At 51.7% G+C, this 26,340-nt stretch overlaps 1 protein-coding gene across 1 annotated transcript; it reads right to left on the minus strand.

Moving 5' to 3' along the window:
* Positions 1–1,256: 1,256 nt before the first annotated feature.
* On the minus strand, positions 1,257–20,535 carry Tsks (testis specific serine kinase substrate). The gene is made up of 11 exons (XM_008845091.2): positions 20,322–20,535; positions 19,534–19,756; positions 8,318–8,413; positions 8,138–8,221; positions 7,716–7,799; positions 6,583–6,869; positions 5,886–6,080; positions 5,445–5,618; positions 2,897–3,032; positions 1,538–1,694; positions 1,257–1,437 (listed from the first exon to the last, which is right to left on the minus strand). The coding sequence occupies exons 1-10, from the start codon at positions 20,489–20,491 to the stop codon at positions 1,566–1,568; spliced, it is 1,578 nt and encodes a 525-aa protein (XP_008843313.1). The 5' UTR covers positions 20,492–20,535; the 3' UTR covers positions 1,257–1,437; positions 1,538–1,565.
* Between the last annotated feature and the right edge of the window lie 5,805 nt (positions 20,536–26,340).

Raw genomic sequence — 26,340 nt, forward strand, 5'->3', positions numbered from 1 at the left:
CATAGAGAGAAAAACTCCATTAAGTAGAGAGGAGATTTGGAAGCCAAAAAACTAAAGTCCTAGGAAGGCCTGGGTCTTTTAATTGTCCTTGGTGGTTTAGGGCAGATCCCCCTTTCCTAATTCTGAATTGGTCAACTTAAACAAGAGAAAGCTGATAGGCCCACAGAAGCAAGCTGAGGTGTGTCCAGGGCCAGCTTTAGTTAACCTGGTTTGGATTGGTCAGCTAAAGAGGCCCTGCTGGCTATGGGAAAAAGACCATAGGTCTTTGTCTCAGGTGAAAAGGAAGCTGGAAGTCAGCCAGCTTTGTTACTTATCAGTGATCCTCCTGATTTAGACCCTCAACATCACCAATCAGCCAGGCAGCCCCTGCCTCAACCCCCATTTCACCTACGCTGGTCTCTCATCCAATCACTATATATATATATATTTGTTAATATTTTATTATTATTTTATGTGTATGAGTGTATTGCCTGCATGTACATGAGGACAGTCATGTCATGCAATGCTGCGGAGGTCAGAAGAGGGCTTCGGATTCCCCTGGAACTGGAGTTAAGGATGGTTCGTAGCCACATGTGGGTGCTGGGAATCAAGCCCGGGTCCTCTGCAAGAGCAGTCAGTGCTCTTAACCGCTGAGCCATCTCTCCAGTCCCCAATCATATATTTTTAACTTTATTTTTCGTGTCTGTGTGTCTGTGTCAATGTGTGCTACATTTGTGTGAGTACCCACAAAGGCCAGTAAAGGGTGTCAGACCCCCTGGTGCTGAAATTATAGGTGGTTAGTGAGCCGCTGGACCTGGGGCCTAGGAACAAATTCTGGTGCTCTACAAGAGCAGTGTGTGCAGTTAAATGTTGTTGGTTCACAGTATGAAGGGATACAGCCCCATATGGTGGTGAAGGCATAACTGTTGGAGTTTAAGGAGGCTGGTCACCTTTGCATCTCAAGCAAATCCTCCTGCCTCAGCTTCCACACCCTGTGACTACCCCCCCTTTTTTAATTTTTTTGTTTTGTGTATGCATGTATTGCCTGTATGTATGTGAGTGCACCCGTGTCGTGCAATGTCGCAGAGGTCAGAAGAGGGCTTCAGATTCCCCTGGAACTGGAGTTAAGGACAGTCAGTTAAGGACAGTCATATCCACCATGTGGGTGCTAGGAATTGAACCCGGGTCCTCTGCAAGAGCAGTCAGTGCTCTTAACTGCTGAGCCTTCTCTCCAGTCCCCATACGAACCATTTTTTAATGCCAACTTGGAGTCGTAATTCATGCCAGCATGAGAGGCCATTTATTGTTCAGCGCCTGGGCCCCTACGATTCAGGGGACCCCCTTCAGTGCTTCCTCCCCCCATCACCCCCCGTGGACCCCTCAAGTGGCAGGTGGCTGAGCTGGTCGTGGAGGGAGCACATCTTCAAGTGCATATAGTCCAAAGTGGCCACCTTCTCCCTGTAAGGATAATCAGTAGGGCATCGGTGCTGGGGAGACCACACTGGGTAGGGGGGTCAAGGGGCGGGAGGAGCAGCCAGGCCCGGTCCCGAGACCTCACCCTCCTCCCATGCCCTCCACCTCTGCCCTCACTCCGGCTTCATCTTGTCTGTCAGCAGCAGGTTCTTGGCCCGCAGGGCCTCGTCTTGGGCCAGCCGAAGGGTGGAGCTCAGGGCCTCTGCCCTGATGTGTTTGGCCAAGGCCTGGCGCTCCAGCTCCTGGGGAGAGGAGTGTAGGCGCCGCTGGGCTTGCTGGACTAGGCTAGGGGTGGAGGGGGAGCTGGATCGCGGAGGGCAAGGGGCAGGGTCCCACGGAGGAGCCCACACACCACCCCAGAGTAGCCCATCACACCTTGAGCCTGGGCCTGACCCCGGATATCCCACCATGCTCTGGCCTCTGCACTGTGCAGGAAGCTAGTGACTGTTCCTAATATACTGGCCTGCAAGCTCAGAGTCAGGTCTGAAGAACTGTCTCCCAATGCCTGTGAGCTCTCCTGTATTTGATGTGTGTCCCAGCATCCCATGGTGACCCTTTCTGTATCCCTGCATCTGTGAGGCTAGCTAGGGTGTCACCAGGGTGGTCCTAGTGTTCTGGTTTTCCATGGCTCTCAGTGCACCAGGCCATGACGACCCATATATTTTTACTGCAGCTCACTACAATTTATATCCTATCATCCTCTACAACCACCATGCACTAGACCTCCACATCCCACAATGCACCAGGACATGATCTTCCAAGTGTCCACATGGCATCTCACTATAATTTATATCCCATCATCCCTTAGGCTAATATCCATCCTACTGTGCATTTGCTCTCTGTATCTCACAATGCACCAGGTACCATGGGTTTCCATGGATTCCCACTAGCATCTCACTACAATTTGTATCCTATCATTCTTTAGGCCAATATCCACAATGTCTGTGTGTCCCATAGTGTACCAGGCCTCAAGTTCCAGCAGCCACGGGGCCTGAGTCTGTTACACAATAAAGTGTCAGGCAGAGCTGAAGTTACATTTCCCAAAATGCAGTAGCTGACTGTGACGTGTGTCCCTGGGTCCCCCAGTCTGGCCTCAGTAGTCCCTCTGACTTCAGTGACCTCCCTGAAGGTCTACAGAAAATCAGGCTCATGTTCCATGAGCCTTCAGAGTAGAATCTATCCTGTGTATCCCACAGTGTCCTAGGCCCAATATCCCATCATGCTTTGGGCCTCAGTCTGTCCCCACAGGTTCCAGAGTTAATGGGCTATGTATGATTTAGCAGCCACCAAGTTATCTGTCCAACTGCCAGACACATCCAACACCTGCTGCTCACATACAGCCTCCCTTTCCCTGCCACATTCCAGCAGGAACTGTTTCCTGAGGCTCCCACTTCCCATGCCCCCCCATATTAATGGGGGATATGACAGCCCATGTCCCTGGTACCAGAATTTTCTTGTGTAGCTGCTGGCAGCTGGGGCAGGCAGGAGCCTGGCCTTTCTGCTTCACCTCATCCACCAGTGGGGTCAGTGTACGTTCCAGCAGCTGCTGCAGGGACTCGGTGGACAGCTGCTGCCCCTGGCTGGGGAGGGACAGTCGCCAGATGGATGAGGCCCAGCATCCAGGATCCATCTGGCTGTTTCCATTACACATCCCATGCAAACTTCCCACCAAGCCTGGGGCATCTGGGTACAATGAGTGATCATGGGGTCCTGGTTCCAAAGGGTACCCAGGAGCTTTTCAGTACCCTTCACAGTACTGGGTTAAACCTGACCTTACTTGCATCAGAATCCGCAGTTTCCACAACACACTGAGGTCACTGTGTGTCTGTACATATGTGGAGGTCAGAGGTCAGAGCTGGACACTATCTTCCTCAATCAACTTTCCACTTTATTTTACCTTTAAAATTTTTTTTGGGGGGGGCTGGAGAGATGGCTGAGTGGTTAAGAGCACTGACTGCTCTTCCAGAGGACTCAGGTTCGATTCCCAGCACCCACAAAGTGTTTAACAACTGTCCATGCCTCCAGTTCCAGGGGGTCCAATGCCTTCTTCTGATCTCTGTCTGCGTGCATTGAATGACATGGGTGCACTTACACACATGCAGGCAATACACTCATACACATAAAATAAATTTCTTAAAAAATTTCTTCAAGACAGGATCTCTCTCTCTAACCCCAGCTAGGATGGAACTCACTATGTAGACCAGGCTGGCTTCTATCTCATAGAGATCTGCCTCCCTCTGCCTCCCGAGTGCTAGAATTAAAGGTGTGCACCACCACATCTGGCATAAAAATATTTTTAAAAGACAAAAAAATTTATTTTTATTTTATGAGAGTTATGCCTGCATGTTTGTGTGTAAGTGCACTCGTGTCATGCAATGCCAGCAGAGGACAGAAGAGAGCGTTGGATCCCCCAGAACTGGAGTTACAGACAGTTGTTAGCTGCCTAACCACTGGGTCACTGGGATTCAAACCCGGGTCTTCTGCAAGAGCAGCCAGTGCTCTTAACTGCTGAAGTGGTGGTCCTGGATGTCCACCAGGACATCTCTCCAGCCCCACAGCTTAAAAATATTTTATAGGGGGGCTGGAGAGGTGGCTCAGTGGTTAAGAGCACTGACTGCTCTTGCAGCGGACCTGGGTTCTATTCCCAGCACCCACATGGTAGCTAACAACTGTCTGTAACTCCAGTTCCAGGGGATCCGATGGCCTCTTCTGACTTCCGCGGCACTGCACGACACAGGTGCACTCACATACATGCAGGCAGTACACTCATACACATAAAATAAAAATAATAAAGTATTTTAAAAAATATTTTGTATGGATATGTCTGTGTGGTTGTATACTGCATGTGTGTGCAGGTGCTAGTAGAGGTCAGAGGAGGGGTCACATCTCCTGGAGCTGGAGTTACAGGCAGTTACAAACCATCAGGACATGGGTGCTGGGAACAGAACTCAGCTCTACAAGAGCAGCCAGTGCTCTTAATCACTGAGCCATCTCTCCAGCCTCCTCCACCTTATTTTAAAAATTTTAAATGTATTTTTATTTTATATGCATGACTTTTTCCTGAATGTATGTGCACCATGTACATGCAATGCCTACAGAGGCCAGAAGAGGGCATCACATCCCCTGGAACTCCTGTTACTGACTGTTGTAAGCTACCATGTGGGTGCTGGGCACTGAAGCCGGTCCTCTCCAAGAGCAGCCAATGCTCTTAACTGCTGAGCCGTCTCTCCAGCCCAACACCTTTTAAATTTTATTATTGTATGTGCATGTGTATGAAATGTGAGTTTGGGCATGTGGGGGTCAGAGGATGACTTTGGGGAGTTGAATCTCTCCTCCACAATGGGTTGGAGAGATTGGACTAAGGTTGTCAAGTTCTGGGATAGAGGGGTAGTTTTACCTGAGGAGCCTTTTCACTGGTGTCTACCTTACTTTTGTTTTTGTTTTTGTTTTTTGACCTGGTCTCTCTAGTCACAGCCCACCTGGAAGTCACAATGTGAACCAGGGTGACCTCAATCTCACAGAGATCCACCTGCATCTGCCTTCTGAGGGCTGGGATTAAAGGCCTAGGCCACTGCCCAGACTTCTCCTTATTGTTTTAGACAGGGTCTCTGACTGAACCTGGAGCACCTTGATCTGGTTCGGCTGACTGGCCAATGGACTCCTGGGATCCTCCTCTCTGTTTGGGAGATAAACACTTCCCTAACGGGGCTATCCTCCCCCAGCGCCCTGGAGGTCTTGCTGCTGGGCTTTGAGAACGCAGCTTCCTTCAGGCCATATCCCAACCTTCCCACAATATACTGGAAATGCAAATGTATCAAGTATCAATATGCATCCAAGAAGAAGGACGAAATGTGGCTCCCACAATGCAAGAGGGCTGTCTCATTCTGCAACCCATTCTGTAAGGGATTGTCTCCCATAACGACAACTGCCCCCCCTTCACTGTGCTGTCCTATGTGTAACCCACAATGCAGGTTTTATGGTCCCGCCCATACCTGGCACAGCGGGCACAGGGGCCTTGGGAAGATCGATTCAAGTTCAAGATATGGTCAGTTCCTCTTTGGGAGTTCTGGAGTTGCCGCCCCAGCTCCTCCAGAATGGGTTTCACTGGTCCCAGTGCCTCCAGTTCGCTCCTCAGTGAAGCCACAGACACCGAGGACCGCTCCACCCTGATGCATATTAGTGTAGCACCTGTGTCTCCACCTTTTCATTCTAAACCCGCCGGCCCTCTGCTCTGATGAGCCTTCCCCATCCCACTGGGGATGGAACCTGTTCTTGGGCCAGGTCAATGTGCTACCACTGAGCCACACCCCAGCCCCTCACTGGGGGACTCTTCTCCCCAGCTTCCTGAGCTACCCCCATCCTTTTCCCCAGGTTCGCTGGCCTTCCCACGGTCTCCCTCGGCCCCTCCCCTCTAGCACCGTCCAAACCCTTACATAGTGCACAGCTCGTCTGCCCGTCCTCGCAGCTCCTGCAAGCCCCGCGCTGACTGCGCCTGTTCGCGCTGCGCCTGCTCCCACTGACCCAGGAAGCCGTCCAGCCGGCCGCCCAAGCCCCCCAGCAGCCGCAGGGCCTCCTGCACCGCCCCCTCCTCTTGATGCCACCGGGCGGTCAGCAAGGACACCTCCCTCCTGCAGGGACAGGAGAGCAGGAAAGGGTGGGGATACGATTGGCCAGGCCCCATTGACCTCGCCCCAAGTAGATCTTCGGGGTGTTTTTGCAGTGCGGATGGAACCCAAAGTCTTGTGAGCCAGCTCGGTCACTGACAAGACACCACCCAAGTCCTCCCTCCTACTCCACGCGGGGCCCGCCCACCCACCTCCTCCAGGCCCCACCTGAGGCTCCGCCACCCAGCCACCGGCTCCAGGTTCCACCCGGAGCCCCGCTCACACTCCTCCTCAAGGTCCCACCCACCCCTCACCCACTTCAGATCCAAACCGCTCACGCACCCCACCTCCGCCAAGCCCCGCCCACCCAACATACTCCAGGCCCCGCCCACCCCAGCTCCTCCCCACCTCCTACATGTCCCGCCTACTCCTCCCCTCTAGGCCCCGCCCACCATCCTCCCTTCCATGCCTCGCCCATTCCTCGCCCCGCCCTCCAGGCCCCCCACCGCCCTCAGGGCCCGCCCACCTCAGCTCCTCCAGGCCCGCGGACACCTTCTGCAGCTCCTGCTCGCTCAGGGAGGGACCCTCGGTGGTCCGCGGCGCCATTCCCCAGCCATTGGCGGCCAGGCTGCGCGGTCGCGGGGGTTCCTCGGGACTACCCGGCGGGCCCGAGCAGCCCTGGTTGGCAGCAGCCGGGCCCAGGCCGTGCCGGGAGAGCCCGGCCTCCAACTTCTGCTCCAGCTCCTGCAGCTCGGCCTCTTGCCTCCGCGGCGTCTCATCCTGCAGCTGCTGCTGGAGGTATCGCAGTTTCTCCTGGGCCCAGAGGAGGACCGGTCAGGGTGCCCAGCGCCTCGCCACCCGCAGTCCCTGCGCCCAGGGATCCCCGAGAGCGCAAAGTCAATCAACCAAGTCTAGCCGGGCTCCTGCTTGCTGCCACAAGGAGGGGGACGTTCAAGTCCAGGGCAGTCCGCCAGTCCGGTCTGTGGCTGCAGCCAGCCCTCCGCCCCATGCCTGTTCAGTCCCTGCCGCTCAGGGACAGCAACCTTGCCCAACGTTCTGTACCCGGAGTCCATCTCAAGTGACTCTGGGAGCCCCCCAGTCTTATCTGATTAAGTCTTTTCTTTTTTTCTTTTTGAGACAGGGTCTCCCTGCAGTCCCAGCTGGCCTGGAACTCGCTATGTAGACCAGGTTGGCCATGAACTCATAGAGATCCACTTGCCTCTGCCTCCTGAGGGCTGGGATTAAAGGCGTGAGCCACTACGTCCGGCTAATCATCTGATTAAGTCTTACTAGAGGATTCTAATAGCGATCCTGAATGCATGACAGTGTGTTGGTGGCAGGCAGAAAACCCCACTTTCCTACAGTGAACCTCATAGTTCCTGCCCCTTTAAGTTCCACCCTAGGCCCCGCCCACCACAGCCCCTCCCCAGTCCACCCTAGGCCCCGCCCACCAGCTCCTCTAGAGGATCCAGCCTGACCTGACCACCCCAGACACCACCCATGGGTCCATCCGTCCCCTGATCTCCAGGCTCCACAGTCAGACCCCACTCACCTTAACTCCTGGAGGCTCCATCCCCATCCCTGTCCACCCCAGCTCCAAACTCCATCCCTAGGCCCCACCCAGACTCTTCACTAATCCTGGAACCCCACCCCCCTTACCTCCAATACGGCAGAGTTCTGTTTCAAGACATTGGTCTTAATTTCAGCGTCCTCCACCGAGCGGGTCACCTTGCGGCAGTTCTCCTGAGTCAGGACATCAGGGCGGGGCCCTGCCTTCCCATTCCAGTTCTGCCCCCCACCCACAGCCTCGCTGTTTCCCTAGCCCTGTCCCATATCGGATACACCCGGCTAACATAAGCCCATGTAAGCTCGGGCCTCCAGCCTGTTATGTAGCTGACGATGACCTTGAACTCCTGACTCCCTGATTCCACTTCTCAAGTGCTAGGATTACAGACATGCACCTCTGCACCGGTTTCATGTGGTGCTGGGAATAGAACCTGGGCTTCGTGCATGCTAGGCAAGCTCTCTACCAACTGACCATAACCTCAGCGCTGGCTTTCCACTCTTTCCCTCCAGCTCACCTTCAGGTGACAGCAGTACCCCTCCAACTCTTCTGCCTCCTGCCGTCTTCTCTCCAGGTTTTCACTCAGCACTGAGCACTCACTCTTGACCATGAAAGGAGGTGGGGGGGGGGTTAGGTACACAGTCAGGGAGGAAAACTCTTATAGAAAGGAGAATCTCCGAGTCCTCAAGTGCCATACCTGGAGGGTCTGCACATGCTGGTTAACCCGGGTGGTCTTTTCCTTCAAGCTGGTGATGGAGTCTTTGGCACGCACCAATCCACTGTTGACCCCACTCTGGGAAGAATAGGAGATAAAAGTGGTTTGATCCCAAGAAAATTATGGAGCCAAGGGGCTGGAAAGAAGGCCCAGCCATTAATGCCCTCTTTTGGCCTGCCTGGGCATTGCATACATACACCTGGTGCACTCATGCATGCATCACACATGCAGGCAAAACACTCATAACACCCAAAAAAAAAAAGAAACTTGAAAATTCTAGAGCCAGGAGGCTGAGTATTCAGCTTGATTTTGTCCTTGGTAGAGTACATGGTTTTGGCCAAAGGATAGTACCTCCTGGATTTTTAGTGTCTCTGTTTGGTAGACACAGGAGTGGACAAAATGGTGTGCCAGGGAAAAGTAAGTGGGAAGGAACATCTCAAACCTTGAGGTGCTTGTGTGGAATCCCCCAGTGAGGGGCTGGGTTATGGCTCAGGGGTAGAGGCCCTGCCTAGGATCCCCCAGTGAGGGGCTGGGGTGTGGCTCAGGGGTAGAGGCCCTGCCTAGGATCCCCCAGTGAGGGGCTGGGGTGTGGCTCAGGGGTAGAGGCCCTGCCTAGGATCCCCCAGTGAGGGGCTGGGGTATGGCTCAGGGGTAGAGCCCCTGCCTAGAATCCCCCAGCGAGGAGCTGGGGATAGAATTTAGGTTCCATGCTTACTCAGCAAGAACTTTATCAAGTGAGCCATCTCCACAGCCCTTAGATTCTTTCTAAACTTTTTTTAATTACATTTATTGTATTTATTTTTAGACATTTTTAGTATTTTTGAGACAGCGTCTCCCTGTAGGCCCAGCTGGCCTGGAACTCGCTATATAGACCAGGTTAGTCTCGAACTCACATATCTGCCTGCCTCTGCCCTCCAAGTGCTAGGATTAAAGCCGTGTGCCACACCACCATGCTCAGTCTTATATTTATTTTTTTATTTTGTGGATGAGCAGGTGACAGTGAGAGAGTGGAGTTCAGAGGACAGCTCGCAGAAGTCAGCTCTCTCCTTCCTCCATGTGGGTTCTGGGGATTGTACTCAAGTCTTCAGACTTGGCTGCAGATGCCTTTACCTGCTGGGCCATCTCAGCTGCCCTAAATTCTTTTGTCCCTGCGTTCCATCTACACGTGTGCACCCCATTAAACCACTCCCTCTTTGTCTCCCCACTGTCTGGAGTGCCAGATTGCCACCCATCTGGGATCAGATGGAGACCCCAAGAAAGGAGCCTGCCACCCTGCTCAGTTCCCACCACCTGTTGAAGGGGCGAATCAGCTTCTGCGCTCTGCAAGATGTGATTTTATGTCCTTTTGCTATAGCAGTCAGATTTGTAACCTAACCTCAGCTATTTACATTCTTCTCAACTGAAGGGAAAGAAACCTAAATAGCCTCCTTGTAGTTGACTGAGGTCACATGACCAATTCCAGGCAGTGGGTGTAAATGGATATGGCTAAACATTGGTGTTGAAAGACAGGCATGGTACCATGGTAACTCCTCCTCTTCCTCTTCCTCCTCCTCTTCCACTTCCTCAGCCTCCACTCTCTCCTTATTTTCCTCTTAATTTATTTTTTACTTTTTATTTTATGTGTATGCGTGTATTGCCTGCATGTAGGTAAGTGCACCCGTGTTGTGCAGTGCTTTTGGAGGACAGAAGAGGCTGTCAGAAGAGGCTGGAACTGGAGTTACTGACAGTTGTTAGCTGTCATGTGAGTGCTGAGATTCAAACCTGAGTCTTCTGCAAGAACAGTCAGTGTTCTTAACCGCTGAGCCATCTCTCCAGCCCGCCCCCCATTTTTACTTTTTAAGTTTATTTTATTAGAGACAGGGTCTGATTACTGTGTAGCCCTGACTGACCTAGAACTCCCTATGTAGACCAGGCTGACCTCAAACTCCCAGAGATCCACCTGCCCTCTGCCTCCCAAGTGTGGGAATGAAAGACTTTAAGGACTGCTCCTGTCTTATGTATTTTGAGAAAGAGTCTGACTCTGTAGCCCAGGCTAACCTGGAACTCACTATGGAGCCCAGACTGGCCTCAAATTCCTGGAGACCCTCCAGCCTTAGATTCTCAAGTACTGAGATTACAGACATAAGCTCTACACCGAGCTCCTATTTCTTCAGACAAGGTCTCACTATATAGCCAGGCTGTCCTCAACCTGAGCTCCTCCTGCCTCAGTTTCCCAACTGCTGCGATCACAAATGTGTACCACACCATACCCTTTTCTGGAAGGCAGCAGTAGTAAAAACAGTCTTTGTATATGTGTGTGTACATGTGTGCACGTGTGTATGTGCATATATGTATGCTCACATTACTCCTCAGGCACTGTCCATCCTTTGATTTAAGTCAGTGTCTCTCACTAGGACCTGGATCTTCCTGGCTAGGCGAGGCTGGTGGGGGGCAGTGAACCCCAGGGCTGCACCTGTATCCACCTCCGCAGCACTGGCCTGACATTTTTACATGTTCCAGGGATTGAACTCACTCAGTTCCTCATGCCTATACAGCAAACACTTTACCAACTGAACCAGCTCTTCAGCCCCTAAAATCCTTTTTAAAAGGCTGCAGAGGGGCTGGAGAGATGGCTTAGTGGTTAAGAGCACTGCTCTTGCAGAGGACCCTGGTTCGATTCCCAGCACCCACATGGCGGCTACGAACCGTCCTTAACTCCAGTTCCAGGGGAATCCGAAGCCCTTTTCTGACCTCTGTGGCATTGCACAACACGGGTGCACTCAAAATAAAAATAATAAAATATTAAAAATAAATAAAATAAAAAGGGTGTACAGAGTTGGATGTGGTGGCTCCTTAATCTCAGGCACTTGGGATGCAGAGGCAGGCTGATCTCTGTGAGATTGAAGCCAGCCTGGTCTACATATTGAGTTCCAGGCCAGCTAGGGCTACAAGGAGACCCTGTTCAAAAAAAAAAAAATCAAAAACCCAAACAATACCAAACAAAAAAACAAGAAAGGCAGCATAGCCAGGTGGTGAACATATGTAATCCCAGCACTTGTGAGGTTGAAGCAGGAGAATCAGGAGTTCAAGGTCTTTCTCAGCTACAGTAAAGTTTGAGGCTACAGAGACTGTTTCTCAAGAAAATAACAGGGGACTGGAGAACTGGCTCAGCTGTTAAGAGCACTGGCTACTCTTGCAAGGACCTGGGTTCAATTCCCCGCACCCACATAGCAACTAACAATCATCTGTTACTCCAGTTCCAGGAGCCTGAACACCCTCTTCTGACCTCCGTGGGCATTGCATAATATGGGTGCACTTACATACATGCAGGCAATACACTCATACACGTTAATAAAAATAATAAAAATTTTTTTTGGTCTTTTTGAGACAGGGTCTCCCTGTAGCCCCAGCTGTCCTGAAACTCACTATGTAGACCAGGCTGGCCTTGAACTCACAGAGATCGCCTGCCTCCCGAGTGCTGGGATTAAAGGCCTGCGCCACCATGCCTGGCTAATAAAATATTTTTAAAAAGAAACAACAGAGGCTGGAGAGATGGCCTAGGGGTTAAGAGCCCTGGCTGCTCTGGCAAAGGACTAGAGAGACTTCAGCTCCCAAAACCCACATCAGGTGACTCACAACTGCCTGGAACTCCAGCTCCAGGGGATCTGACATCCTCTTCTGGCCACTGTGGGCACTTAGGTCACATGCACACATACACACACACACACACACACACACACACACACACACATACACAAAACTAAAAAGAAAAATCTTTTTTTTTTTTTTTGTCTTTTTGAGACAGAGTCTCCCTGTAGCCCCAGCTGGCCCGGAACTCACTATGTAGACCAAGCTGGCCTCGAACTCACAGAGATTTGCCTGACTCCCAAGTGCTAGGATTAAAGGCATGTGTCATCACACCCAGCTCAGAAAATTCTTTAGTTTTAAAATGGAGCCTCAGGCTGGAGAGATGGCCCAGTAGTTAAGAACACTGGCTGCTCTTGCAGAGGACCTGGGTTTGATTCCCAGAACCTACATGATGGCTAACAACCATCTGCAACTCCAGTTCTGAGGGATCTGCTGCCTTCTTCTGGCCTCCACAGGCATTGCACAGCAAGGTGCACTTACATACATGCAGGCAATACATTCATATGCATAAAATAAATAAATATGAAAAAGGGAGCCTCAGGGCTAGAGAGATAGTTCAGTGGTTAAGAGCACTGGCTGTTCTTGCAGAAGATCCAGGCTCAAATCCCAGAACCAGTATGGCGGTTAAGAACGGTCCATAACTCCAGTTCCAGGGGATCTAACACCCTCTTCTGTCCTCCATGGGCATTGCACAACAGGGTGCACTTATACCCATGCAGGCATAACACTCTTACACATAAAATAAAAATAAATATATATATATTTTTAAATTCTTATTTTTATTTTTTATTTTATGCATATGTGTGTATTGCTGTGCATGTAGGCAAGTGCACCCGTGTCCTGTAGTGCCCGTGGAGAACAGAAGAGACTGTCAGATCCCCTGGAATGGGGGTTATGGACAGTTGTTAGCTGTCATGTGGGTTCCGGGAACTGAACCTGGGTCCTTTGGAAGAGCAGCAAGAGCTCTTAACTGCTGAGCCATCCATCCTGCTCACAATGAAATGTTTTAAAAGAAGAAAGGGTCTCCCTGTAGCCCCAGCTGTCCTGGAACTCACTATGTAGACCAGGCTGGCTTTGAACTCACAGAAATCCGCTTGTCTCTGCCTCCCGAGTGCTGGGATTAAAGGCGTGCGCCACCATGACCGGCTATATATATTTTTTTAAACCACATTTTTTTCCTGCTCTTTGAGCTAGGGTTCCTTTTTCTTTTAATTTTATTTATTACTTTTATTTTATGTGTATGCGTGTGTTCCCTGCATGTAGGTAAGTGCACCTGTGTCCTTCAATGCCCTCGGAGGTCAGAAGAGGCTGCTAGATCCCCTGGGACTGGAGTTATGGACAGTTGTTAGCTGCCATGTGGGTGCTGGGATTCCAATCTGGGTCTTCTGCAAGAACAACCAGCGTTCTTAACTGCTGAGCCATCTCCCTAGCCCCCTAAAATAAATATTTTTAAAAGGGAGCCTCTGTCCCTTGAGTACAGCTGTGCTCGTGACTCCTGCTTGAGAAGCTGCATCACTGCGGTATAATTTCCCCGTCGTTCTTGTACTTCCGGTCTGATCTCACTGTCGTTCCTGTACTGGGCATTGACTTCCGGTCTGATCTCACTGTCGTTCCTGTACTGGGCATTGACTTCCGGTCTGATCTCACTGTCCACCCTGTACTGAGCGTTGACTTCCCGTTTGATTCCCCCGTCGTTCCTGTACTGGGCATTCACTTCCTTCTCATGCTCCGCTGCCGCTCGCTCAGAGAAATCCTTTCTGCAATGTATAAGCATCTGCGAGCGGAGACGCCGTATGACCAGGAGCTGAGGACGCTAGCCAAAGTCAGAAAGGAGTGGAGGCCTCCAAGTCTCACAGGGATACTGTTTTAGGGTGCCTCTTCCAACCCTGCTCACGCCGTCAGAGGACTACATTCCTGGCTGAAATGTTGACTGTACCCTCATCAGACCCCTGAACCAGAAGCTTCCCTTAGCCACTCCCAGATGGGCTGTTTTAGGTGTCAGGGCAATTTGTTTCCAAACACTAGATACCCAATACACAAAATGTCTTCCTGAACTGAAGAATCAGAAGGCCGGTGGGGGGGCACCCGTCCTGGGTCAGCTCACTTCTCTACTTCCTGTGTGACCTACCACAGGGAAGACATTACAGTGCCCTGTGCCTCAGCCTACCTCCCTGTGCAGTGGAGGTATGACCATTGCTGTGGGCATGACTGGTTCTGTATGACATGGATCAGAATTTGGAAAAGCATAGCCAGGGTCCCTGGAGGACAGAAAGGACAGGCTGGGGAGTCACACACAGTCACCTGTGTTCTGAACAACTATGGACAGCATGATTCCCTGCCTGGAGCCAGCCTGTTTCCCTTCACATGGGGATGGGATCAACAACACCTGCCTGGATAAAGCTAATGATCAGTACCAGGGAGGTGGAGGCAGGAGGATCAGGAGCTCAGGGTCATCCTCAGGTACATAGAGAGTTCAAGGCTAGACTGCTCTACGTGAGACCCTGTCTCAAGAGTCAAACAGCAACAGTGGCACATGCCTGTCACTCTAGTGCTTAAGGGGCTGAGGAAGGAGGATGGTGTGTTCTGGGCCGGACAGGGCTATGTGGTGAGAGCTCACCCCCAAAAGGAAATGAGAATGAAACAGTGGGGTGCATGCAGGAGGGCAGACAGCTGTGGCGCTGAGGGGCCTATGTGATGGAAGAGGACCCCCCCACCCTGAGGTCTCTGCCATCATCACCTGGTGACCCTCCAAGCACAGCACTACCTCCTTAAGGCACCCTCTGCCTCCAGAAGAGCTGGGGCAGGTGCCAACGCTCACCTGTCACCATACCAAGGGTGACCATCCTCCACATAGGGACTGTCATTATCAGCCAAAGTCACCATGGCCCCCTGGATCTCCTCTCTGACTATACTCCTTGGGTCTCTGTTCCTCTCTCTCCTAGGTCCCTGTCCTCCCCCCTCTCTGGATCTCTGCCTCTGTCTGTGTGTCTCTCTCTCTGTCTCTGTCTCTGTTTCTCTCTCCATTCCTCTTTGGTTCTCTCTCTCTGGATCTCTATCTCCCTGTCTCCCTGAGTCTCTCTGATTCCCTCTCTCTATCTCTGTCTCTGTCTCTCTCAGTCTCTGTCCCCATCCCTTTCTGGTTCTCTCTCCGAGTCTCTCTGGGTCTCCCTCTCTTTCAGAGTTTCTGTCTCTGTCCCTCTATCTCTGTCCTGCTCACTGGGTCTCTCTCTTTCTCGGGGTCTCTGTCTATCTCTCTCTCTGTCTCCTCCTCTCTGGGTTTCTCTCTCTGTCCCCCTCTCTCTTGGTCTCTGTCTCTCTCTCTTGGAGTCTCTACTCCCCATTCTTCCTGGGTCTTTGTCCCCCTCCCCCCAGGGTTTCCTCTCTCTCTCCTCTCTCTCTCTCCCTTTCCCTCTCTTTCCCTCTCTCTCCCTCCCTCTCCCTCTCCCTCCCCCTCTCCCCCTCCTCCATCTCCCTCTCTCTCCTCTCTCTCCCTCTCTCAATCTGGGTGCTAGCCTCAGCTCCTTCTCCCTCACCCCAGATGTGGTTATGGGGGTCCATTTTAGAGAGGAGGAAGCAGAAGGCAGTTTGAGGCTGATGGCGGGCAGGGAGCTCACACAGTCACAGTCCCCACAACCCAGGTCTATTTGGGTGGCACCAGCTGCTGAAGGACATGAGTCAGAAATAAGTCTGGTGGGAGGCAGCGGGCTCCAGGCTCTGCATGGAAGCTGCTGGAAGGAGGAAGTCAGGCACCAGACCTCTGGGGTGGGTGTGGAGGAAGGTCTGAATCCAACTCACTGCCCCCCCACCCCCACACCTACTGTCTCCCCTCTACACTTTGGCCTCAGCTGCAGAGGGATCTTAGAGAGGAAAGGACTTGTTTGGCGTTAAACACAGCAGCTTTCTGGCCCTGCTCCTGGTTTCTACAAGTACCCCCACAACCTCGTAACCTTGGAAATGACTCTGCCTTTGCACACCTCAGTTAATTTTGCTTTCATCTTTAAACTGTTCATGATATCAGCCTCCCTAAGAAGTTCTAAAAAGGGAAAAAAATCATAAGCTACAGCACAGTCCTCGGCACACAATAAGATCTCAGTAAATGGGAAGAGAGGTGCTCCTCCCTCCCCCTTGAACCTATACTATGGCCTCTGGGATAACACCCATGGTTTTAGTTTTTTTTGTCTGACAGGGTCTCCCTGTAGCCCCAGCTGTCCTGGAACTCACTATGTAGACCAGGCTGGCCTTGAACTCACAGAGATCCGCCTGCCTCTGCCTCCCAAGTGCTGGATTAAAGGTGGGCGCCACCATACCCGGCACACCCATCTTTTTATAGCTGGTGTGGGTGGCATTCCACTCACCCTCTCCTTCTCCAGACTTTTTTTTTTTTGGTCTTTTTTCTCCCAGTAGCCCCAGCTGGCCTGGAACTCACTATGTAGACAAGGCTGGCCTTGACCACGGCTCCTTCTTTGGGATGTCCACAGTGACCTACACTGTGCCCACTCTGCCATGACTCTCTAAGCTGGCTTCTGCTACTTTCAAGCTGTGTGATGTTACATAGGCTACGTAGTCTTCACCTCCTGGTCTTCACCAGGGAAATACAGTTAATAACCACTGCCCACAGCTGGCTGCCCCACAGCACCTTGGACACCCATGGCCAAACCACCTCCTGACGCTCGCCTCCAGAGATGGGTCCAGCCTCCTGTCTTGGATTCTGCTATTTCTTGCTCCGTGCATCATTATTAAAGTGATACGAACATATCCTGGACAGCAGGGCACCATGTCCTGTTGGGGACCCCTGCTGTGTTAAGTTGAAGTCTCTCCATGTCCGGATAGCCCAAGGGGCTCGGCGTTCTTATGCAGAGACTCCTTTTCTCAGCAGGGTGCCCCCCTACTCTCTTCCTGACTCATCTTTGAAGTAGCTGTCACAGATACATGGCCTCTGGCATAGGAACTGCCAGGTTTTCCTGTGTGATAATCAGGCAATGTCTGACAGCCTGGCAGAAGCCCACCACCACATGTAAATGGGGCATCCTACAAAGCACCTATCAACTAAGGCTTTTGCCACTGCCTTCACACTATAAATATCCTGGTTTCCCCTTAATTAATCGGAGCTGAATAACTAAGGCCTGGAGCCGAGCTGAGTCACTGAATAAAGGAGCTGTACCACTGAGTCTGACTGAGCTGAGTTCTGTGTCTTACTGCCTACAATTCAGTCTCTCCGGAGGGGGCTGTCCCTTGATAAACAACGACTCGTGGAGATTCTGCTTTCACCGTTCTTGCACTTCCCCATGTGATCTGGCAGCCGGCGGATCGTGTACCTCGAGGGAGTGGCCGGTGGCTTGGAATGGAACTCGCCTGGAAACGCAGCAACCCAGAGTCGTCAGCATCCAGTAGTCGCGGAGAGCCTCAGCAACGCGGTGCGTGACACGCGCGCACCCCAGCAACGTGGAGAGCCAGGGACCCGAGCAGTAACGCGGTGCGCGGGACCCGCCCATAATGTCTACAGTCCTCCAGGATTTACAGATCCAGATTAAATCTCTGTCAGATTCTGTTCTAGGTTTTGTGGTTGCTTTTTTGTTTATCTTTTGAGACAGGGTCTTGCTATGAAGCCTCGGCTGGCCTGGAACTCATTATGTAGACCAGGCTACATTTGTACTTATAGAGATCTGCCTGCCTCTGATTCCGAGGGGACTAAAGGTGAGCAGCACTTGACTCAGGTTTTAGTGACTGACGTCATGTCATGGTTATCAGGGACCTCCTAATAGAGAGGCTTTGCTATTTTCTGTGCTGATCTCAGTAATCTGAGATTATATATATATACACGTGTGTGTGAGTGTATTGCCTGCATGTGTGTGAGTGCACCCATGTCGTGCAATGCCTCGGAGGTCAGAAGAGGGCTTTGGATTCCCCTGGAACTGGAGTTAAGGACGGTTCACAGCTACCATGTGGGTGCTGGGAATTGAACCCAGGTCCTCTGCAAGAGCAGTCAGTGCTCTTAACCTCTGAGCCATCTCTCCAGCTCCAAAATTATATATTTTACATTGATTGATTGAGTGTGCGTGTGTACATGTATGTGTGTGTGGTTGCACACACATGCCACAGCATGCATATGGAGGTCAGAGGGCACTTTGAGGAGTCGTTCTCACCTTTCACCATGTGGATTATGGAAATCAACCTCAAGCCAACAGGCCTGACAGCAGCCTCTTCACCTGAGAAGCCTTCCTGCTGGCCTTATACGTGATTTCAAGTCTCTAATAATGACATCATGTCTTCCAGATGTCTTCGAATGATGACCAGACAGGTTGAGGCTTTTGAACCTGGATAAGGGGGGTCTATGTCCCTGTTCAGTAAAGAGGGAGCCACAGAAAACAGATCTTGGGGCCAGCGACATGGCTCATGAAGCCTGATGACCCAACTGATGCCTGGAACCCACAGGGTGGAAGGCGAGAACTAACTCCTCCAAGCTGTCCTTTGACATCCTCAAGCATGCTCGTGGTGTACCCCCCACCCAATCAATCAATCGATCAATCGGTGTAAAAGAGGATGATTTCTTAAAGCCAGACATGGCGGTGCACAACTTTAATCCTGGCACTCTAGAGGCAGAGGAGGGTGGATCTCTGTCAGTTCAAGGCCACACTGGCCAGCTGAGGCTACAGAGAGACGCTGTCTCAAAAAGACCAAAAAATAAAATAAAACATCGTTAATGAAATCTCTGTTTCTGATTCATAAACCGGCTAGCTGTAAAATTCCTTTCTGCATCAAAGCCATGAGTCCCAGTTTGGCCTGAGTCCTGGTTTCTGAGATATCATGGTGGGGCAGTCTGCTGAGGGTGATGGCTTGGGGCTGTCTGTCTCCTTACTCCTGACAGCTCATCTTCAGCATTCAGGAAATATTTGTTTGACAGCTGGGTGTGGTGGCTCAGGCCTGTCATCCCAGCTACTTGGGAGTCTGAAGCAGGAGGACTACAAGTTCAAAGCCTGACTGGACCATAGAGTCAGAGCCTGTCTCAAAGTGAAAAGTAAAAGAAAGGTGGGGGTGTGCTCCGAAGTTAGAGCCCCTGCCTAGGATCCCCCAGTGAGGGGCTGGGGTGTGGCTCAGTGGTAAAGCCCCTGCCTAGGATCCCCCAGTGAGGGGCTGGGGTGTGGCTCAGTGGTGGAGCCCCTGCCTAGGATCCCCAGTGAGGGGCTGGGTTGAGGCTCAGTTTTTCTGTTCCTGTCGAGGGGCTGGGGTGTGGCTCAGTGGTGGAGCCCCTGCCTAGGATCCCCCAGTGAGGGGCTGGGGTGTGGCTCAATGGTGGAGCGCCTGCCTAGAGTTCCCAGTGAGGGGCTGGGTTGAGGCTCAGTTTTTCTGTTCCTGTCTTCCTGAGGATGGACCCAGGGTTGTACCCTTACCCTTGCCAGAGGAGCATTTTCCCACTGAGCTACACCTTTAGCCCCAGAAGGCTTTGCCTGCTACCCTCATGGAGTCTGTTTCTTTGTTCTGGGTGTCTAGAACTTTCTCATGCAAGGCTGGAACAGCTCCTTCACATCTGCTCCTCTCCAGTGAGAGGATCCTGGTCTTTCTCACTTGCTCACCAGAAGTTCCGTGATGTCAGGGTCTTCAGGAGCCCAGGGTGTTGTGGGCGAAGATGGCGGACCGGGCAGAGCCAGTAGGCCGCTGTCCTCTGTGGTCGAGTCTGTCCCTGAGGAGTCGGGCTCCATGGCAGCCAGATTGAGCAAGGACACGTTGGTGCAGGCCGAGGACCGTTTGAGAGTCAAGCACCAGTGCATTGGCTCATGGGACATCCGGGGCTCCACCCTGCACGGGGTGCGGGAGAAAGTGGGGGATGCAGGCCTGAGGGGCGGCCCTGCTGTGCCCTGCACAGCGCCTGTGCCCTCTGATGCCACCCATCCCTACCCTGTACCTACCTCTCCCCGCCACCTGCTTTCTCCTCCCTCCTCACCCGCCTCAGCCTGATTTCTTTGTTTTGTTTTGTTTATCTTTTTGAGACAGGGTCTCCATGTGGCCCCAGCTGTCCTGGAACTCACTATGTAGACCAGGCTGGCCTTGAACTCACAGAGATCCGCCTGCCTCTGCCTCCCGAGTGCTGGGATTAAAGGCGTGTGCCACTACGCCCGGCTCTCAGCTTGATTTCTTTTCCTTCTCCAGCCCTCATCACCTCCAGCTCCCCCCTCCGCAGTCTTGCTGCCTTCTTCCTTTCCTCTCTCCGCCCCTCCTCACCTCCAGACCCTCCTCCCTGTCCTTCATTCCCTGGCCTCTGGTGTAATGTCCTCCTCCTGGCCTCTCCCTACCCTCCAGCAACCCTGCTCTACTGAAGGCAGTGCTGGACACTAGGACACCAGGCCACCAACAGGAAACACACCCATGGAAGGACACGGCCTTTTTTTTCTTCGTGATCCCCTTGGTAGGGCTGGGCACCCCTCCGGGAGCCTCGGGGACCAGCTGGGCACGGCTCTCAACCCCAGCAGGTGGATCGCCCGCCTCATGGATCTCTTTGGACTGCCAGATTGTCTTCACCACCACGCTCGCCATGGCGTGGGGGCTCTGCTCCCAGGGGGAGACTCACCATCTACTCTGCCCCCTGGTGCTCAGGGTCCCCTGGCCCCTGACCTAGGTCACAAAGGACCTAACCACTGGGTCACAGGGAGGGGCACAGTGGAGAACAGGTGCTGGCCCAGGTAATCCCCCACAGGCCCCAGTGGACTCTTCCAGCCCAGGATTCTAGTTCCACAATGCCCTCCTTCGAGTCCAGAGCTCACAGTGGCTGGATCTCAGCATTCCAGAGGGTCCAACATCCCTAACCTGAAGCTGATCCTGGGTCATGCAGCCCCAGGTCGGTTCTTGTTGTATATATTTGCCTGGTATATAAGGTGTCAGTCCAGGCTCTGCCCTGGAGGATTTGGTGTTCTGTGGGGGCCTAGGAGGCAGAGGTGGGAAGAGAGACACTCAAATAAGATTCCAGCCTTGGAATGGGTGCCATGGGCATCAGGAGGTCACGGCATCTGTCACAACTCATCACTGGTGCCTTGGGAGTTAGGCTTCATATTGTGGGTGAATTTTATCTATTAAAAACAATCGGGGGGTGCTATAGAGATAGTTCAGTGGTTAAGAATATCAGCTGCTCTAGCAGAGGACCCTGATTCGATTCTTAGTACCCACATGGCAGCTAACAACCATCAGTAACTCCAGTTTCAGGAGATCCAATGCCACCTTTTGACCTCCACAGGCACTGTACCTACATACATGCAGGTAATACACTCTACACAAAAAATAAAAATAATAAATAAAATAAAGAATCTGGGGGCTGGAGAGATGACCTCTACACACACACACACACACACACACACACACACAGACACAGGCATGTGCACACGCACACACACGCACACACACATGCACACATGCGCACACACACATGTGCATGTGTACAGCAAGGAATACAGGTAGGCACCTGTAATCTTAGAAGATGGGTAGAGGAGGCAGAGTTTAAGGTGGTCCTTTGCTACACCACAAGTTTGAGATCAGACGCTGACTCAAAACAAAACAAAATTTGAAGCCAGTCTAGGTTAGAGAGCCTGGACTACGTTGTGAGTTCTAAGTCAGCACGAACTGAGATAGACCCTGTATCCAACAAAACAAAACAAATGTCTCAGATCAGCTAAGGCTGCAACTCAGTGGCTAGAATGCCTGGATGCATTCAGGAAGCCCTGGGTTCTACCCCAGGACTGTGTTGACCCAGCATAGTGGCACATGCCTGGCATCCCAGCACTAGGGAGGAGAAGGCAGGAGGATCAGGTGTTCAAGGTCATCCTCAGCTATGTAGAGAGCTGGAGGCCAACCTGGGCTACATGAAACAAAAAATGTAAGATGTTATATTGGACTATGCAGGGTTATTCTGAGTGTGCAGTTTCCTTCTCAGAGCTAGGTTTTTGTTTGTATGGTCTTCTTGACACAGAGTCTCCCTGTAGCCCCAGCTGGCCTGGAGCTCACAGAGATCTGCCCACCTCTGCCTCCTGAGCACTGGGATTAAAGGTGTGCACCACCACACCTGGTGAGAGAGAAATTTTTAAGAAGATATAGAGACAGTTATGAGCCTCCATGTGGGTGCTGGGAACCAAACCCTGGTCCTCTGCAAGAGCAGCAAGTGCTCTTAACCACTGAGCCAGCTCTCCAGCCCCAATACATAAGCTTTAAAAACCCAGAACATTCTAAGTCCAGTTTCTATTCCAAGTATCCCTTCTGTATGCGCATGATTTAAAAAACTAGATCTAGCCGGGCGTGGTGGCGCATGCCTTTAATCCCAGCACTCGGGAGGCAGAGGCAGGCGGATCTCTGTGAGTTCAAGGCCAGCCTGGTCTACATAGTGAATTCCAGGACAGCTGGGGCTATAGGGAGACCCTGTCTCAAAAAGACCAAAAAAAAAAAAAAAAAACAAAAAAAAAACCCAGATCTAATAGGTATGATGAGCACACCTTTGGTCCCAGCACTTAGGAGACTTAAGCAGGCAGATCTTTGTATGGTGGCACACCTTTGGTTCCAGCACTTAGGAGACTTAAGCAGGCAGATCTTTGTATGGTGATGGCCAGCCAGGGCTACACAGTAAATTTCTCTTCTCTCTCTCTCTCTCTCTCTCTCTCTCTCTCTCTCTCTCTTTCTCTCCTCGCTCTCTGGTTTCTTTCTCTCTTCTCCCCCTCTCTCTCTCCCCTCTCTCTCTCTCTCGGTTGTTACTCCCCATTTGAGTGCTGGAATTTGAACTTAGGTCTTCTGCAAGAGCAGCCACTCTTTTAACCACTGACCCATCTCTCTAGTCCTGCTGAAGTTTTTTTTTGTTTTTTGTTTTTTTGAGACAGGGTCCCTGCAACCCCAGCTGTCCTGGAACTCACTATGTAGACCAGGTTGGCCTTGAACTCTCAGAGATCCACCTGCCTCTGCCTCCCAAGTCCTGGGACTACAGGTGTGTGCCACCATGCCCGGCCCTGTTTGTTTTTTGAAACAAGGTCTCACTATGTAGCCCAAGCTGTACTCAAGCTCAGGGCAATCCTCCTGCTGCAGTTTCTTGAGTAGTTGGGATGACAGGCCTGTCCCACCCCAACCTGCTGTGTTTGAGTTTAGATCTTTCCTGGGATCCTGATCTCTGGCCAATCTGGGCAGCCAGGATCTGAAGGGGCCCAACCAGTGTGCTAAATGCATTCTCTATTTCCAATGACTGGGACATCATCTTGCTGCAGGCAGTGAGGCCTGTATTACCAAAATACATTAATTTACCGGTTTCCTTTTATTTATTTTGTTGCAAATGTGGCCAGTGTATGTTGGAATTGCACAAATCCCTCCCATTGTTCTTCCACTGGACACAACTAGTGTCATTCAAAAGGAATCAGCCAATGAGTTCCTGCAGGTACAACAGTGCTGGGTTTGACAGAAGGCTGTGGACTCCTCTACCTGACACCCCATTGGTCCTCAGAAGGCTGTTGCTTAAAATAAATCTGTGGTTCATCAAAGGGTCTGGGGATGTGTGTGTGTGTGTGTGTGTGTGCATAATTACTGAGGTCTCAGTCCTACCCTTGAGGCACATGGAATCAGGAAGGCCTTCCCCCAGGGTTTGAAGGCCTGTTCCTGCCAGGCTGCATGGGTGAAGGGTGTGCAGAGGGACATTTTCCTGTCTACACTAGAGACACTCTGTGCTCTTCTTCACCATAGCGACTAGCTCAAACTCCACCATTAACCTGTATGCTTAATCTTATGGACTCCTTCAAAGTTGGAGAGATGGTCCAGTGGTTAAGAGCATGTACTGCTCTTGCAGAGGGCTGGAGTTCCATTCCCAGCACCCACACTGGGCAGTTTGTAGCCACCTGGATCTCTAGCTTTGGGGTATTCGATGCCCTCTTCTGGCCTCTGTGGGTACTGCACTCACATGCACATATATACAGACACAGGCACATGCAGATAATTAAAAAGAAAAAAGAAAAAACAAATTTTTTTTTTGGTGTTTTTGAAACAGAGTCTCTCTGTAGTCCTAGCTGGCCTGGAACTCTATATGTAGACCAGGCTGGCCTCGAACTCACAGAGATCCACCTGCCTCTGCCTCCCAAGTGCTGGGATTAAAGGAATGCGCCACCATGCCCAGCTTGAAATAAAACTGTAACTCCAGTTCCAGGGGAATCTGATGTCCTCCTCTGACTTTCATATGCATTGCATGACACAGGTGCATTCACATACATGCAGACAATACACTCAGACACATAAAATAAAAATAATAAACATTTTATATAATTATTTTATAAAAGATTATAAAATTTTATACATAAATATATATATGTATAAAATAAAGACATCCTGATTTCATTAACAGTACTGAGGATTGAAGACAGGGCCTCTCCATCCATGTTAGGCAAGGGGTCTACCACTAAATTACATTCCAAGTTCCTCACTGGGAGAGTCTAGGCAGGGGCTCTACCACTGATTCACACCCTATCCTTTCACTTGGGGATTCTAGGTAGGGTCTCTTATCACTGAACCACAACCCCAGGCCTTCTTCTTTTTTTCTTATTTTGAGGACCAGGTCTCTACAAATTGCCTAGGCTGGCCTTGAACTCCCTCTGTAGCCGAGGATGGCCTTGAAGTTGTGGTCCTCCTGCCTCAGCCTCCTGAGTTGCTGGGTTCACAGGCCTGTGCCACTAGGCCTAAGAAAGACTATTTTGAGTCCAGATCCACATGTTTTCTTTTGCTCTCTCTCTCTCTCTCTCGCTCTCTTTTTTCGGTCTTTTTGAGACAGGGTCTCCCTGTAGCCCCAGCTGTCCTGGAACTCGCTATGTAGACCAAGCTGGCCTTGAACTCACAGAGATCCGCCTGCCTCTGCCTCCCAAGTGCTGGGATTAAAGGCAGCACCACCATGCCGGCTCTATTTTTTTAAATTTTATCTGTATGAGTGTATCACTTACATGTATGTAAATGCACCCATGTCACGCAATGCCGGAGGAGGTCAGAAGAGGGCGTCAGATCCCCTGGAACAGGAGTTAGCCAGTTGTTAGCTGCCATATGGGTGCTGGGACTGGATCCTGGGTCCTCTGCAGGAGCAGCCAGTGCTCTTAGCTGAGCCATCTCTGCAGCCCCTGCTCACTTTGTTTTTGGAGGATGACCCTGGACTCTTTAGGGATGGGCAGTAACGGACTTTCCACCACCATAGAAACAGTTGGGCACTGTTATCCCCTAGAATCCAGAATGGACTCTCCGAAGCTCAATTTTTGGAAACTCCAGTGGACAGATCCACTGAACCTGGAAGGTAGGCACTGTTCAACCCCCCCCCCCCCATCCTCCTGGGACTCAACATGGGCCCATTCCCAGGTCCCAGGTCCTAGGTCCTAGCTTCATCCTGAGTTTGGGACATAATGTGACTTGGGATGGTGATTTGTTTCTAGCGCTGATAGAAATGGACTCGTCCAGCCCCCTTTGTCTCAAATGTCTCAATAGCTCAGGTGTTGGAAATCTGGAGGTTTTGCCTTCCCTGCAGTCGGAAAAATCAAAGAGCCTCTAGGGGTATGAGCCTCGGCTTTGGGTCTCCCTGTAGCCCCAGCTGGGCCTCGATGTCACAGAGATTAAAGTCTGACAAATGTTTAAAAATGGAAATAGTAATTTCACAGTTTTCCACTTCTGAGCTGTGTGCTCTGGGGTAAGTTGTTCAGCCTCTCCGGGTCTCAGTGTTAACTTCTGTTCAATGGGACGAGCCATTCAATGGCAGCGTCTCCCCTCCGGGTCAAAATTCACGTGTGGCTGGAAGGAAAGAGAGGAGGGAGGAGGACTGGAGCTGTCGAAGCTGCAGGAGCCGAGGGAGCCACACAGCACAGGCGCGCGGCGCAGTGAGCCTCTCACGCTCGGTCGCCTCGCCCCGCCCCTCTCTGCAGCAGGGAATTGCAGGCGCTGCAATTCCACCTATGGCAGCCCAGCTGACTGACAGCCCGTCTTTCTCTATTTCTCTACCGGTCCTCACCCGCCCACCCCCATCACTGTCGGATCCCGGAAGAACGACGAATCCGCGGAGCCTTGCGGGGAATGAGCTCTTCCCCCATTGGTTTTCTTCACTCAAAGTCCCACCTTCTCCGGCCCGTTCCCTCGCCTTCCGTCCGCCCCTCTTTGAGCGGGCGTTTCAGCCAATCAGCGTTGGGTTTGGCAGCTCAGGGGGCGGTTCTAAGCGTGCGTCATCGAACTCCGCCTGTCTCTAGGGCAACGCCCCTGACTCCTTGCCCCCCCCAACGGAAATACCAAGGCACTGGGCCAATCATTGCTTTGTATCTTTAACACACAGCCAGTCAGAGAGCGAGGAGGGTGGGCGATCCTGACTGCGTGACATGGCTCTTAGCCAATGGGAAGCCGAGTTTTCCGGATGA

This window comes from Nannospalax galili, unplaced genomic scaffold, assembly GCF_000622305.1.
Source record: "Nannospalax galili isolate Female #2095 unplaced genomic scaffold, S.galili_v1.0 scaffold960, whole genome shotgun sequence".
Taxonomy (NCBI): domain Eukaryota; kingdom Metazoa; phylum Chordata; class Mammalia; order Rodentia; family Spalacidae; genus Nannospalax; species Nannospalax galili.

Coding starts and splice junctions, on each gene's coding strand:
- Tsks (XM_008845091.2), bottom strand. CDS start 20,491: ATGGCGAGCGTGGTGGTGAAGACAATCTGGCAGTCCAAAGAGATCCAT. Junction 8,414..19,533: donor CTGACATCACGGAACTTCTG/GTGAGCAAGTGA, acceptor TATTCTTCCCAG/AGTGGGGTCAACAGTGGATT. Junction 8,222..8,317: donor AGCATGTGCAGACCCTCCAG/GTATGGCACTTG, acceptor TTCATGGTCAAG/AGTGAGTGCTCAGTGCTGAG.